The sequence below is a fragment of the Doryrhamphus excisus genome, linkage group LG18 (assembly GCF_037039965.1).
Source record: "Doryrhamphus excisus strain RoL-2023G ecotype Guam linkage group LG18, RoL_Dexc_Guam_v1.1, whole genome shotgun sequence".
NCBI lineage: Eukaryota > Metazoa > Chordata > Actinopteri > Syngnathiformes > Syngnathidae > Doryrhamphus > Doryrhamphus excisus.
In genome coordinates this window covers 17,313,225-17,330,000 of record NC_136374.1, presented here as the reverse complement: position 1 = coordinate 17,330,000, position 16,776 = coordinate 17,313,225, and the positions used below count along the sequence as shown (strand labels likewise).

The window sequence follows — 16,776 nt, the reverse complement described above, 5'->3', positions numbered from 1 at the left end:
CGTTTGATTAATGTTCATGTTAAAGGTTAAATAACTGTTAATAGTTATCCTCCCTATCCGTGTGGAAGTGGTAAGTTTTTGGCTATTTAAGTTTAAAGGAAATAACTTGAAGGCTACCGTTTAGGTCGCTAGCTCTCTAGTTTGCGAGTTAGCATGTGTCTCAAGACATTTATTATTTGTCGTTTTATTATTATATTTATTTATTACTGATTTATTTTTTATTTGTTTATTTATTTTTCATCTTATTTTGTGCAGAAAAATAAAAATGAAGATATTTGAGAACAGTAGAATGTTTTATTGGAGCTTTTCTTGTAGAAAATCGGAACCAAACCACTGAAAAAGTTTTTTTATATATAATTTTTTATATTTTTCTGTTTTTAATAAATGTAAATAATAATAATAACAATTAATAATAATAATAAAAAAAAATTTGAAAACCTGATGCGGCCCGGTCTCACCCAGACCCTAGCTCCAGTGGCCCCCAGGTAAATTGAGTTTGAGACCCCTGCCTTAAGAGGACAATTTACATTTCACCAGGCCCCCACAACAAGTGGGCGAGGGGGGGGTTGGGGGGGGGGGAGATAGGGAAACAGACAAGTGCGTCTAAAGGAGGAGATGCGGGAGTTTACCCTTCAAAGGAAAATTGGGAAGTGCGTGAGGCCTGTTATTCCCGACTATAGCTAAAATGCTCACCTGTACCTCTTCTTTATTTTTCCTTCCTGGGCTTTACTGTGGAAAAAGAAATAGTGTGAATAGGACGGCTGAGGAGATGAAAGCGGAGCCAGAGGAATTAAGAATCCGGTTATGAGCGCACTTTATCTGATGGGAAGCTGTGAAACTGCAAAAGACAGGAAAACTTTTCCCATTAAGGCACTCACTCTGGTGGCTGGTGTGTGTGTGTGTGTGTGTTTATGTGGTGTGTGTTTTGGCTTGTGTGTGTTTGTGCGTTGCTGGCCTTTCCTCACCAGCGGAGGCAGGCATCAGTGAGTCGGCCGCTGTGATTGGTTGCCAGCCCTGAGGGTCTGTGCTCCATATCCGTCTCCTGACTGGCTTCTCTGTGGCCAATCGAGTGCTCGGACTTCACCGTGGCGATCAGATATTGCGACGTACACTCTCTGTGGGCATCAGCGGGTCATCTGGAAATACCTGTTATGTTTTATCTGCCTGCGACACACACACACACACACACACAAATATAACCTTGTGTTCTCCCCGTCACACACACACACACACACACACACACTCATATAACCTCTCTGTCTTGCCTTTGTCTCACCAGGAGATTGCTGCGTATCTCATCACTTTTGAGAAACATGATGAGTGGCTGACGACATCGCCAAAAACCAGGTGAGGGGAAAACACTACACACACACAAAACACACACAAAACACACACACAAAACACACAAAGCATGACTTTGTCAGCAGGTGATTGGTGTTGTTTTAATCCCGATGTTTGATTAAAAAAAACACCGGAGGGGTGTGTCTCCGAAGCCTCCTCCTGATGGGCTGCTCTACATGTACGGAACGCTCTAGAACACGGCCGGACTGCAAAGTACCTCGTCAGCTGGAAATGGAGTATTAATTCATGTAAATGTATTAGGATAAGTAATGTATAATTCAGACGTGAGGGGGTGAGGGGTTCAAGGGAGGTGTGTGTGTGTGTGTGTGTGTGTGAGAACATTGATTCACATGCTAGAACTGAATATTCATGAGTCCCAATGAACCCCCCCCCCTGGTTTTCCTAGAGCATGGAGACGTTCAACCGAGGAAGAAAAAAGCAAAGAAAAGACAATCCAAATAGTTAAGAATTCACTAAATTTACATTACAGATATAATATAAGAGCTGGAACCTACCCCAGCTGACTTTGGGCAGAGGGCACAGTGCACCTTGGACCGGTCGCCAGTCAATCAATCACAGGACGCATATTACATCTCCAAATTATTATTATTATAAATGATTTAAAGCTGCCCTATCATGCAAAAGGTACTTTTTAATTGTCGTTATAATAATGTGTTCAATTATTTTCTATCATCCCCCCCACCCCCCAAGGGACAGGAATTCTTTTCATGCACCCCCCCGATTTGAAATACTGACATCCATTCATTTATGTGTACTGTACAGACTGACCTTGAAACTGAAACCAGGAAAATGCAACAAAATGGCGAGCATACTATGAGTACTATGAGTACTATGAGTACTATGAGTACTATAAAATGGTGCATGTTGAAACGAAAGCCTCTTGCGTCTTCAAGAGATTTTATGACCACCAAAAAACGAGGCCCCGTGTACAAAGTATACAAAGCTAGAAACTTTACGCCCGTCTCAAATTGGAAAGTACGTGAATTTATTGGCAACAAACTGGCGAACTTTCCTAATGAGATGTCAGCTTCTGGACACATTGCTACAAAATCATCAACAAACTTGCTACAAAACGTGCTCGTGAGTAAGGAAGATGTAGTCACCAATGCAATTCCCACCGAAAAATATTTTGCATTACTCTTATTTTGTTTATTTTGCGACTTATACTTCAGGGCGACTTATAGTCCAGAAAATATGACATATTTTATTCACAAATGGTGAAAATGGTCCTCTCTCGCAAAATGTCCTCCATCCTGAGTGATCCGGGTCTTCCATATCCTATTTCCAACAATTCCTGAAAATGTCATCCAAATCTATTCAGTACTTTTTAAGTATTTTGAACACAAAGAGATAACCATAACCTCCGTCCTGTGCTTTGATTAATAACTTAATAAGGTAAAGTAGTTCATGTTTGAAAAACGGCAATAGAGTGACGATGCCTAACTGGGACGACTGTACATGGTAATGGTAATGGTAATGGTAATGGTAATGGTAATGGTAATGGTTTAATTTCATTTGAACATGCATCAGATTCCAATTGAGTGCATCCCATAATCAGTTCCCAGTTCCACATGTCCAAAAGGAGTAGGAAGAAGCAAAGCTTATTAAATCCTACCCCTCCATCTGGGACTTTTACAATCACTAACTGTTAACATTTGTTCACTTCCTGCTTTCTTAATATGATTTAGGTATTTTTTAAATATTTAATTTAATTTAATTTAATTTAATTTAATTTAATTTAATTTAATTTAATTTAATTTAATTTAATTTAATTTAATTTAATTTAATTTAATTTAATTTAATTTAATTTAATTTAATTTAATTTAATTTAATTTAATTTAATTTTTTCAACCTTACTCAATCCATTCCATAGTTTGATTCCACATCCATACATAATCATGATTGGCCAAACTTTGCCGACCTCTTACGTTTATCGTGTGTTTAATATAATTAAAAGGGGTAAGGATGAGTGAGAAGAAAAGAAAAAGTGAAGCGCGTGCGGTGGTCACCTCGTGGCCCCCGTTTGTGATTACCGATGGCGCGTAGAGCCCCCCGGGGTGCTACCTCTGCGCTCCCATTGTGCCAGCTGAAGGACTCTTCTCAGGAGCAGCCTGAGGCCAGCAGCACAGTTTATGTTGTGGATGGATTTCTCATTGATTGGTTGTGCTGCCGTATCGCCTCGGCGTTCGTGCAGCAGCAGCAGAAGTCATATTGGTATTATTGAGCAGCAGTTAGATATAATCCCATTTATACATGACATGAGGCGTGATTAGAACAGATTACACGTAATCCCATCAGATGGAAAGGAGCTCCACTAAGGCAGTCAGTGACATTTGTGTGTGTGTGTGTGTGTGTGTGTGTGTGGAATTGGAGGCATAATATTAAGACGACAATCAACGACCTTCATTTCTCCTCCCACTGAAATACCTCATCAGTTGAAAATAATGACGCTTGCCTCCTATTTTGCTTGTCTCACACTTCTCTTCTTCTCCTTTTACCGGACACACTCAATAGCCCACTCTGTCTCTTTAGCTTGTCGTCTTTTTTGTTTTTTTTTCCCACTCTCCTCCCCTTGCCTTCTCTGTTTTCGCTCTGCTACACTGTGGAACGCTGGAAAAGCTTTTTATATCCCACACATCACAGACCAGTTACAATCAATAGCATTTATGTCTGCTTGAATCGGGCACCGTGATCACGCACGCACGTACGCACACACGTACATAGATGTGTACTTCCCTCCCACACACACACACACACACACACACACGTGATCTCATCCACGGTCTCCATAACATAATTAGAATCAGCAGCCCTGAGATGACTCACACGGCTGGAGACAGAGACTAAACTCATCTTTGATTGCAGGGTGGGGGGGTCTCCGCTCGGGTGAGAAGCTGGCGGGCTCACCCCCCAAAACAGAACAGATTTGCGGTGTCAAAGAAAATCAGTTCAAAGCAAATTCAATTTTACTACACAGTGTGCGCTGCTTAAATTGCAATCACTCCGGTCCATATGTGCCCCCCCCCTCCCCCCCCGCGTCAAACTGGGGGCCGCGGGACTGGAGGGAAGGGAATGGATGAGACCACAACATGAGAGAGAGAAAGGAGACCAGAATGGGGGACTCAGACACAGTAAAGACAAAATGAAGAGATGGTCTGATAAGTGGGATAAAGACTGTGTGTGTGTGTGTGTGAGTGTGTGTGTGTGTGTGTGTACACTTGTGAGTATCTGTTAGTTTATTGATTGTTTCTGTTGTCATGAGATAAGGCAAAGATGAATTCTGCACACACACACACACACACACACACACACACTCCTCCTTAATGTTCTAGAAGAAGAATGATTGATTGCTGAGCAGCAGGTTTGACATTGAGCCCAGGGAACACGTGGTGGTAGGTCCTGCCATCTGTGACATTGCTATGGCTGTAGCATCACCGTCTCTCCATGCATATGTTCTCCTTCACGTGTGACCGTCTTTATATGTTTTAAGCCTGAGGACAGGGGGGGGGCTTACCCCCCAGGAGATGCAAAAATATACAAAAAATAAATAAGGAACAAGAATCTTTTGGACAGATTTAGTAGAGATACTCAATAGTTTTAGGCCACCATTAAATGTACACAAGTACACACAATCTACACTACAAAACCATCCTGTCCAGTGGACAGCGATCAATGATATAATAATCATTATTATATTATTCATTAGCCTATTATTATTACTATCATCATTATTCTTCTTCTGATTATTACTACTACTACTACTACTACTACTACTAGTAGTAGTAGGCTAGTATTAGCCTGCTTATTGGCTTGCTTATTAGTCTGCTTCTGTCCTATGATATGAAATTTGTCAGATATTTTTTGGTTAAAAAAAAAAGGAAAAAAATCTGTAAAAAAAAATTTTTTTTTAATCAAATTATTTAGGCGGGCTTAAGAACAATTTAAGGGGGTCTTATTATATGAAATTTGTTAGGGATTTTTTTGTAAAATAAAATCTATTAACATTTTTTTTAAATCTATAAAAAATATCAAATTATTTAGGGGGCCTTAAGAGCATTTTAGCATTTTTTTTGTAAAAAAAAATCTATAAAAAATATAAAATAAAATTATTTAGGGGGGCTTAAGAACATTTTAGGTGGGTGCCCTATTATATGAAATTTGTCAGAGATTTTCTTTGTAAAAAAAATGAATTAAAAAATCTCAAATTATTTAGGGGGAGCTTAAGAACATTTTAGGGGCGTCCATATTATATGAAATTTGTCAGAGATTTTTTTTGTAAAAAAAAAATCTATAAAAAATATAAAATAAAATTATTTAGGGGGGGCTTAAGAACATTTTAGGGGGGTCCATATTATATGAAATTTGTAAAAAAAAATCTATAAAAAATATAAAATAAAATTATTTAGGGGGTCTTAAGAACATTTTAGGGGGACATTTTAGGGGGGTCCATATTATATAAAATTTATAAAAATATATTTATAAAAATTTATTTATAAGAAATATAAAATAAAATTATTTAGGGGGTTTAAGAACAATTTAAGGGGGCCCTATTATATGAAATTTGTCAGAGATTTTTTTTGTAAAAAAAATCTATAAACAATATAAAATAAAATTATTTATGGGGGCTTAAGAACATTTTAGGGGGCCCCTATTATATGAAATTTGTCAGAGATTTTTTTGTAAAAAAAAATCAATAAAAAATATCAAATTATAGGGGGGCTTAAGAACATTTTAGGGGGACTGAAGTCCTCCTAAAAGAATGTGACGATCCACGGTATTATACTCCTTAGTCTCCACTTTGCTGCAGCTCCTTTAAACATGACCAATGGTAATATGTTGAGTAGTAAAGAACTAAGAAGACCATGGTCTCCTCCATTATTGTTATGGGTTTGTTTTGTTTCTACCTTTAGCCTGTCTTGTTCCAAGCGATGTGTTCAATGCGGTGTGCTTTTCACCGTTCCTCGTGTTACTGCTTTGTAATGGAAAACCCATCGTCCCAAACAACGCAGAGGTGAGCTGGTATTGAGCCCTAAAGAGACTGAAGCCGTACGCTTTGGTCATTTTTAATAGATTAAGATAATAATATTGTTCATAACAGTGTGTGTTTATAACTGGTACTGGTAGTGATGTTTATGTAGCGCGGATGGCCGGACCTACTGAAATATTCCCACGTACGGGTGTGTCCAATGTGTTGTATGTTTTAGTGTGGCAGCTAGCTAGGATTTGGCAGCAGGGTATTCCGTGTATTGGAATGCTGACAGCAACAAAGACGTCACCACGTTCCTTCTCTTCCGTCCTCTAAACTAATCCTCACTGTGCTTCTGTCCTTCCGTGGAACGCTTTGTTCCTTTTTCCCAAACAGGCCTCAAAATGGCTCCATGATCCTCTACAACCGCAAGAAGGTGAAGTACAGGAAAGATGGATACTGCTGGAAGAAAAGGAAAGACGGGAAGACCACCCGAGAGGATCACATGAAACTCAAAGTCCAGGGTGTCGAGGTGAGAAAGAATCAAGTCTGGGATTTTTTTTTTTTTTTTTGCTGAGTTTGGCTTGGCTGCCGATTCCAATCCATCCTGTTAGTCACTCCTTCACTCCGTGTAGACGCACACGCGTGGTTCAAGCGTGCACACAACAACACACGCTGGCACTACCGGGCTGAGAGCTACATATACACGTGCACACTTGTGTGTTTGTGTGTGTGTGTTTGTGTGTGTTTGTGCTGCCCTCCAACCTTTGCACCCCCCCCCTCCCTGCTCCTCCTTTTGCCCCTGTCTCCCTTCCCTCTCTCTCCCTCTTTTCCGAAGGATAAGAGTGTGTTTGGCCTGCAGCCAGGAATGATGTCAATGCCTTCTTCAGCAGAACGGAGAGCGGTATCGATCCAGTCTCAAGGCAGCGTCTGTTCGTGTGTGTGTGTGTGTGTGTGTGTGTGTTTGAGTCACATCAGCCAGCTGAAAAATGGATTATTCAGCAGGAATATACGGAGAGGTGAGAGGAGCGAGCATGCATGTGTCAGAAGGAGAAAGACGGAGGGAGATTGGAAAAGCAAGGAGAGACAGAGACGAGGTAGCGAGGTAGCGAGGTAGCGAGGTAGCGAGGTAGCGAGGTAGCGAGCTAGCACACGGACGCGTACTGGAGGCTCGCTCACAGATGAACAGCAGACATAGGCAAAGGGAATAATTGAGATCAAGTATTCCCATCTGCACCTCCATTATTTACAAGCCCACACTCGCACTGACAATCATCTGACATGCATTTTTCTGCAGCCGTGCATAAACACACACACACAAACACACACACACACACACACACATCCAAAGGCAAGTGTTTCTCTCCCTGGTAGTTGCTCAGTAATTGTTTGTGTCACCTCTTCCCGGGACCCCTCAAGCAAGAATGCATTGTGTCGCATGGGGGGGGGGGGGGGGGGGGGGCAGGAATGGCAAAGAGCAGGAGGATAGCAAGAGGCAGGAAAAAACCACCAGGCTGGATGGAGAGCCTCCTCATATCAGATGGAAATATATGGAAATGCACTCTGCCTTTGGCCAAACACACTTTAGATGGCTGGGGGGGGCTTCTTCTCACAAGAGGAGAAATGGCAAAATGGGAAATGTGTACCAGACAGCAAACAGAAGAGACTTTTGATGTCGCTATTACAAATTTCCCCACTGAGGGACGAATAAAGGCATATCTTAAGGCATATCTTAATTATGTGTCCGGCACTGGATGTACCATTGTGTTTCTGTGGTCTGATGACCTTGATAGAAGACCATTATATACCCCCCCCCCACCCCCATGTGGAGGGAAATCCCACAGGCACCGAAAAAAGAACAATATAGAATGTTGCGGTTTAGAATATACTTTGCTTTTGCCGTTATTGAAATACTTCTTCATATTTTTGTTGCTATATATTTAATGTGGGACTTCCAAGTCATTTCATCGTCTATAATAACTTCAGAACATTTTAAGGGGGCCCTATTATATTAAATTTGGCAGAGTTTTTTTTGGTAAAAAAAAAAATCCAATTATTTAGGGGGCCTTAAAAACATTTTAGGGGGCCGTATTATATTAAATTTGTCAGAGATTTTTATTGTAAAAAAAAATCTATAAAAAATTTCAAATTATTGAGGGGGCCCTATAACATGAAATTTGTCAGAGATTTTTTTGTTTAAAAAAATCAATAAAAATATGAAATAAAATTATTTAGGGGGACTTAAGAACATTTTAGGGGGCTCCATTGTATGAAATTTGTCAGAGATTTTTTTGTAAAAAAAATCTATAAAATCAATAAAATTATTTAATGGGGCTTAAGAACATTTTAGGGGGTCCCTAATATATGAAATTTGTCAGAGATTTTTTTTGTAAAAAAAATGTCAATAAAAAATATAAAATAAAATTATTTAGAGGGGCTTAAGAACATTTTGGGGGGCCCTATTATATGAAATTTGTTGGAGATTTTTTTTTAATCTATAAAAAATATCAAATTATTTCGGGGGCCTTAAGAAGATTTTAGGGGGTCCATATTATATGAAATTTATAAAAATATATTTGTAAAAATTTATTTATAAAAAATATAAAATAAAAATTTCTAGGGGGGGCTTAAGAACAATTTAATGGGGCCCTATTATATGAAATTTGTCAGAGATTTGTTTTTTAATCTATAAAAAAACATTAAAAACATTTTAGGGGTTCCATATTATATGAAATTTATAAAAAAATATTATAAACATTTATTTATTTATTTATAAAAAATATAAAATAAAATTATTTAAGGGTGCCCTATTATATGAAATTTGTCAGAGATTTATTTTGTAAAAAAAAATCTATAATGTATTTTTTTAATCTACAAAAAATATCCAATTATTTAGACCATTATATCCCCCCTCCACGTGGAGGGAAATCCCACAGGCATCAAAAAAATGGATCCTCCTGCCATACGTTATTAATACCCCGCTGCCAAATATGGATATTTTTAATAGTCAACAACATCTGATGAAAGACCTTTTCAAAAATACAATGATACGACCTAAGTGCCTGTAACCTGAGTTCTCCTTTGCTGTTCTCTCCTTTGCTGTCCTCGCCCCCCCCCCCCACCCTCCCCCCTTTGTGTCCCGCTCCCTCCATTTTCTTTTTTCTTGTTTCCCCCTGAAATTTCCTCTCCTCTCTCTAGTGTCTGTATGGCTGCTACGTCCACTCCTCCATCATCCCCACCTTCCACCGTAGATGCTATTGGCTGCTGCAGGTAAGATACCCACCCCCCAGTCCCTGCCTTGCCGTTTGGCACACACCAACAGAGGATGAAGTATACGCCGTATATATATGTTCTGTATTGCGGTGACGGCTGCTTATTTGCCGTCGCTGGCAAAGATTCCTTCACCCGGTTATGTGAAGATTCACCATCCTACGCCAAAAGCTAGCAGAAACCGTGTCGTCTATTGTTCATTTTACGCGCCGCGTGTTTAATCTCTTAAATTGTCCATTACATTTCCAAAACAGCACACTAACCTCCAACATAAAGCATTGATAAACATCCTCCTCTTCAAAAATTAATGAGGCAGCCTATACTAAAAAGTACTAGCACAAAGTCGGGTAATAATAAAACTGGACGGCGTGGCTGACTTTATCGTCCCACTCGCAAAATATATTTGGTATTATGGGAACGTTCCTCGCTGACTTGGGAAAACTTTTCTTAGCCAGAAGTTGGCCAAGTCATCTTCACTCAGACTACCTATTGTGATCATCATGAAGGACTGAAGGCGATGCTCTCCATGTGTTCCTCTTGAAGAAAAAACACCCTGGAGCGACACATATATAGATTTTAGGTGGAACACACACACACTCATATGTCTCTTCAGTGATTGGTTGTGCAAGAACCGCATCATTTTCCGACGTATATGTTGAATCTTAAACATTCAATATTGAATGTTCATTTAAAATATGGAAATTCATACATATTTATGCATTCTTTGCCGATACGTCTTGCATAATTTGTCACATGAATTTTACAAGGACACAATTTGCCCCTGATCAAATGCGTTTTATTTTGCCTCCCGTGTGACTCTATGAGTCTAAACCTGGGAGGGGGTTTTGAGGAAGAGGAAGGGGGCGGGGGGGTGTACCATTTTCTGCTCTTTGCACATATATCACATCCCATCAGCGAATATGATCATAAAGCAGCCCCGTCTGTGCTGTTGCATGGCACAGTGTGGTGCCGCAGCAGCCCACTGTGCCATTTTCTAGTTCCACCTCAGCGGGCCCCTCCCCCTCACCTGAGTCCGTCTACTGAATCTTTTATCGAGAAGAGCTTCCAAACTTGCTCTCAAATCCGCACCGAGCGCACATACGCACTTGTTGAATCATTCATGGGGTGTAAATTCTATAGGTTTGCTGGTGTGCGATATATAGTATGGCCAGCCGCACACGCTCAGTCCGTTTCTATCATGTGGACCTTTCCACTGGGCTGGGCGGTTGGGGGGCTGGGGGGGCGATGAGCGGGCCGGCGCTGTTAAATGTTTTATAGGCAGGTGAGAGAATCTTGTATGACACGCTATGTCCGACCTCCCTCCTGACCTCCACATACTCTCCCGCATTCCTTGTCCGTTTCCCGTCCTTCTGCAAAATCAATGTAGTGCCTTGCTCATGGAGACACAACCAGCAACAAATAGACGGCGTGTTTAACCAACGAGATATGTCCTGGTGTGTTCCAGAACCCGGATATTGTGCTGGTGCACTATCTGAACGTGCCGGCGGTGGACGATAGCGGGAAGCCGTGCGGCCCGGTTCTCTGCTCCATCAACACCGACAGGAAGGAGTGGGCCAAGTGGAGCAAGGAGGAGCTCATCGGACAACTCAAACCCATGTGTGAGTTATCTTCGCCGCTCGCTGCCCTCCTAACTGTTTCCTTGGGCCCGCTCGCTCGTCCTTAACCTGAGAATAGGAGTCATACTGGGCCCCGGAAGCCAAGCCATCGTAATTAAAAAGATGAAAAGCCAATTAAAGCCAAACTTCAGATACCAGACTTCAAAAAAAAAACAAAAAACACGGGTTTAATAGATTCCAAAATTCAGTAGAGATAAGAGGTAACTGCAGCACTTCAGATAATATGGAAATTGGATTTTTTTAAAAAAGACAATTTGTTTGAATTCATTTCAAATGTTGCTCTCATGAATACGAGACTTTAGTTTTTACATCTTCATGGCGTCTTTCAACAAGGTTGTCTTTAGAGACCACCATAATGTGACGTTTGGATGGGGTGGGGGTGTGGGTGGTGGTGGGGTCGGTGGGGGGGGGGATCAGTCCAAAAGTCAGTGCCGTGCTGCCACCTACAGGCAATTACACATTGCACCAAAGAAAAAGGGGAGAACGGAGGGACACAAGATAGAGGTGCCCGAAATATCCAGCATGTATTATTCATAAGTGAGCATCAGCGAGAGAAGATAACTTCAGTACACACACACACACACACACACACACACACACGGAATTACCTAATCACACTCATCTTTTGATGTGGTTTTGAAGGGCAAAAAAGGACAGCTGCCCAGAACTAAGTGGCTTGTTGACTTAAATAGTACTTATCTCTCTCTTCAAAAGATCATCTCCCCGGCTGCAGCTTGAAGACATCACATTTACAAATACTCTTTTTTTATTGTGTTTCAACTTGCATGTTTTACAAATTACACTTCCTTTGCCTTTTTTTGGGGAGTATTTGTACACTTGTATCACTGATATACTGCTTTTAGGTATTTATAATACCTTCAGTTCTACATTCCTATCAGAGGAGGGCGCTAATGGACACTTGGGTTAATGCAACCAAATCATTGCCTCACAGGCAGGGAAATCTAACATGCATGTAGTTCATTTTTCATTCATTCATTCGTGGAGGTGCTGGAGCCTATCCCAGCTGTCTTGGGGTGAGAGGCGGGGTGCACCCTGGACTGGTGGCCAGCCAATCATAGAAACCAAAAATAGACAAACAACCATTCACACTCACATTTATACCTATCTACAATTTGGAGTGGCTAATTAACCTAGCATGTTTTTGGAATGGGGGAGGAAACCGGAGTAACTGGAGAAAACCCATGCACGACGTCACACATGCACAGAGATGGCCAACGGTGGAATTGAACTCGGGTCTTCTAGCTGTGAGGCCTGCGCACTAACCACTCTTTTGTTGCTAATTAACCTAGCATGTTTTTGGAATGAGGGAGGAAACCGCAGTAATTGGGGAAAACCCACGCACGACGTCACACATGCACAGAGATGGCCAACGGTGGAATTGAACTCGGGTCTTCTAGCTGTGAGGCCTGCGCGCTAACCACTCTTTCGCAGTGGGAGCCTATATAGTAGTTTGGAAGTCCTTATTTTCTTAACATTTGGCGTCATTGGGCCTATTTTAGGGTGGATTCAATGTTTAAAATGTTCCTATCTCCCCCTAAATCATTTGATATTTTTTTGTTGATTTTTAAAAAAATAAATATGTTTTATTTTGTATTTATTTTTTTATATTATTTATATTTTATTTATTTATATTTTCATATTTTATTCTTTTATTTTTCATTTTATTTATTTATTTTAATTATTCGCATTTTATTGAACCATTCCCACCATTTTAGAGTCGCTAATTAACCTAGCATGTTTTTGGAATGTGGGAGGAAACCGGAGTACCCGGAGAAAACCCACCCCATTTGTAGAGATGACTTATATTAATGCTTTTTTTTTCCAAATTGTACATCGACTACTTTAAGTTACAGTCGAACCTTGGTTAGTGTCATTAATTCATTGCAGAAGGTCCGACTCTAACTGAAACGGATGTTAACCGAATCGGAAATAGGCGTGTTCAGTAAAGGTTCATTTACCCCTTTCATACGCACGCACGGGGGAGAACATGCAAACTCCACACAGAGATGGCCGAGGGTGGGATTGAACTCAGGTCTCCTAGCTACGCTAACCACTAGACCACCGTACAGCAGTTCATTTTTAACGCCAGTGATTGTATTCCACATCCGTCAGGTGCCGGAAGCAGCCTACATCAGAAATGTTCCAGCGTCAAGCAGCGCATCATCTCCTCCAAGCAGGAGTCGGGGGCAGCGGCAGGGGGCGGCGCTACGGTGGGGGCCGGCATCACGGCAGGCCAGAGATCGGAGGAAGCGGATGGCACGGAGGTCCAGAACAGCGACGTGTCGGAGGGCCAGACGGAGCCCAGTCCCGTGGGGCGGCGGAGCAGAGCGGGCGGAGGAGATCGGAGAAACGGGCGAATAACCAAGCCCTCCCTGCTCCCGCAGAGCAGCATGGAGGTGTCCTCCTCCACCTCCGCCAACCAGGTGGAAGTCCCCGACACCACCCAGAGCTCCCCACTCTCAATCGCCAGCGACATGGCCGACAGCCCGGCGCTCGCCATCGGCGCCGCCGGCCTGTCACAGAGCACCGCCGTGTTCATGTCTGAGGTCACCACCTTGACTGGGGATTCGGTTTACTCCGCCGGCCACACCCACCTGCTGCCATCGCCGCACGAGAGCGCCGCCACCGGCATCCTGTTGGCCGTCGCCCCAGAGAACCAGCGGTTTGCGTCGTTTCCAGGCGGGGTCGGCTTAGGGGAGGGAGCGGAGCTGGTTCTTTCCAGCTCGTTAGACTCTGGTGGAGGAGTTAGCCTTCCTGAGACTGCCATGACCTTTGACCCTGACTGCTTCCTCAATAACCCCAAGCAGGGCCAGACCTACGGAGGAGGCGGCGGAAAAAACGAGGGGTGTAACGGTAACGACGGGGGAATCCACTGTTCCTCCAACGGATTCGTCTACAACCCATCCCTCGTCAACAACATCAAGAAGGAAGCCACGCCCCTGGAGCAGCCGCTAGCGCCTCAGGGCGGTTATGTCGGCGAGGGGGCGGGTCTCAGCCCCAGCACCACCTTGGAGCAAATGGACTTCAGCGCGGTCATGTCATCGCCGTGTGTCCCAAGTCTAACCCAGTCCGCTCACCACCCTTCGCCCAACCTCTTCCTGCAGGCCCCGGCTCACGCGAACCAGTCCTCCCAGCAGCAGACCAACGGCGCCGAGGGAGCGCAGGAGTCGGACGAAGCCGGGTCTTACATAAGCCTGCAGAGAGACACCCCCGTCACCAACGGAGACCCGCACTCGCACCTCCATCCAACCAGCCAAGACCCGCAGGCGCTCTGTGGAAGGAGTGAAAAAGGAGCACCGGGGGCCTCGTTTGCTCTGACCAGCCAGGACACGCGTGTTGACCAGTCCGGCGGCGGGGGTCATCAGGAGGTCGCCAGCAAAGCCGCTGAGAACGGCGGGGACTTGATGCTCAAGTCTGGATCTGCTCACGAGGCTTATGCGAGCGTGGACACGGAGCGCTACCTTCAACCTACGGATGACAATGGCGGCGGCGAGGAAGGGGGCGGGGGCTGCGGCGCCGCAGGAAGTGGGGAAAATGAAATTCTCTGTAACGGTGTGAGCTTGTCAGGACCCGGAGGCTCGGTGGGGGCCAGTCCTCAGTCAATAGGCGCTGGTGCCAGCATGGAGAGGGCGCTCTACACTTCCTCCCTCCCTCCACAAGGTGGGGGCGTATCGGCCACGGCGGCGGCAGGAGCCGGCGCCGCCATCAGCCTGGAGGGTTTTGAGGCCTCGTTTGGAAGCCAGTTCTCTGACCTCATAAATGATTTCATCTCGGTGGAGGGGTCTGGAGGTGGGGTCGGGGCGGCTGTCACCGGGGTTCTGATGCCCCAGGAGGGGGCGGTCGGGGAGGAGCAGGGCACAGGGGCAGGCCACCTACAAGGCTCAGAAGTGGAGCAGGGAGCCCTGGGAATGCTCCAGGAGACCGGGAGGCTGTTTGGTGTGACAGACTACTCCCCGGAGTGGTCTTATCCAGAGGTTAGTAACAACATTAGTATCATTATTTATTCATCATTGTTGCCCAGAGTAAAATGGGTCTGACGCATGATGGAAGATGGCTGCTGCTGCTGTTCAAAAATGGAATTGTGCTCGGAAATGATTGTTGAGTTAATGAAATTTCAATATTACACTGATTCCTCTGGGTGGCTTCATTAATTCATCCATTTATCACGCGGAATCGTCGGTGAATCACATTGACGCCGCCTCTAGCTGCCGTTACGTCATCTTCGGGGCGATGCTTTCTCTATTTGTCATTATTATGTTGTTATCTTTATTAATGCATTTCAAGGCAGAACTTTTTAAATGATTTTTGTATTTGACAAACGACTACGCAGCACTTACGCCTCCAATTGAGCGTTCTCTTTTCAAATTAAAACATTAAATAATTAAATAATAATCATAGTAATAATAATAATAAATAATTAAACATTAAATAAAAATGAAAACATTAAATAAAAATGAAAACATTAAATAATAATCCAATCATCCATTTTCCTCCGCTTATCCAGGTCCGGGTCGCGGGGGCAGCAGACTTAGTAGGGAATAATAATTATTAATTCAATTAAATAATATTGTATTAAATAATTAATAATTAAATAATAATAAATAAAATAATTAAGCATTAAATAAAAATGAAAACATTAAGTAATAATACATCCATTTTCCTCCGCTTATGCAGGTCCCGGTCGCAGGGGCAGCAGACTTAGTAGGGAATAATAATTATTAATTAAATTAAATAATATTATATTAAATAATTAATAATTAAATAATAATAATAATAAATAAAATAATTAAACATTAAATCAAATAATTAAACATTAAATAAAAATGAAAACATTAAATAATTACAAAATGAATAGATAAATTTGGATGATACTTTTTTGTTTGTTCTGTGAACTGTCCAATGTTCCTTGTTTATACAGTTATGGGCAAAAAAAATTTAAATGACACAAATATTCATTACCGTTAAAATGAGTGATAAGATGAATGGCAATTATAAAATGAACTTAATCCCAAAAAGAAATTTCCACTGCATTTCAGTCCTGTCACAAAAGGACCTGCTGGCATCATGATAGTTATCCTCTGGTTAAAAAGGTATTCACGGCCAAGGACATTGCTGCTAGTAAGATTTCAACTACATCAACCATTTATCAGCTCATTAAGGACTTCAAGGAGAAAGGTTGAATTGTTGAGAAGGCTTCAGGGCGCCCGAGAAAGTTCAGCAAGTGTCAGGACAGTCTCGGAAAGTTGAATTAGATGTGGGATTGGCGCACCGCCAGTGCTGCGCTTAAAGAATGGTACCAAAACATCCTTTGAGAGCAATTTCTCCCAACCACAACAAAGCTTTTTCTAGCGTGACGGAGCGCCTTGCCATAAGGCAGAAGTGATATCTAACCGGCTCGGGGAACAAAACATCAACATTTGGAGTCAAACCGTAATTCCTACGAGACGTTGTGGTCAATACTTAATAATAAAAAAACCTGCAAATTTTAACAAACTCCAGGCATTACAAGTTTTTGGCTAT

General features: G+C 42.5%; 1 protein-coding gene across 4 annotated transcripts in view; it reads left to right on the top strand.

Moving 5' to 3' along the window:
- The window catches only part of LOC131105911 (calmodulin-binding transcription activator 1-like), a 67,241-nt gene that overhangs the window by 33,098 nt on the left and 17,367 nt on the right, over nt 1-16,776 (top strand). For 3 of the 4 annotated variants that reach the window (XM_058054411.2, XM_058054413.2, XM_058054410.2), the window contains exons 4-8: nt 1,280-1,347; nt 6,725-6,860; nt 9,527-9,598; nt 11,064-11,217; nt 13,369-15,230. In XM_058054411.2, coding sequence (XP_057910394.2) covers nt 1,280-1,347; nt 6,725-6,860; nt 9,527-9,598; nt 11,064-11,217; nt 13,369-15,230 — 2,292 coding nt within the window. The remainder of the gene's footprint in view (nt 1-1,279; nt 1,348-6,724; nt 6,861-9,526; nt 9,599-11,063; nt 11,218-13,368; nt 15,231-16,776) is intronic. The other variant, XM_078798767.1, reaches the window with a different exon arrangement.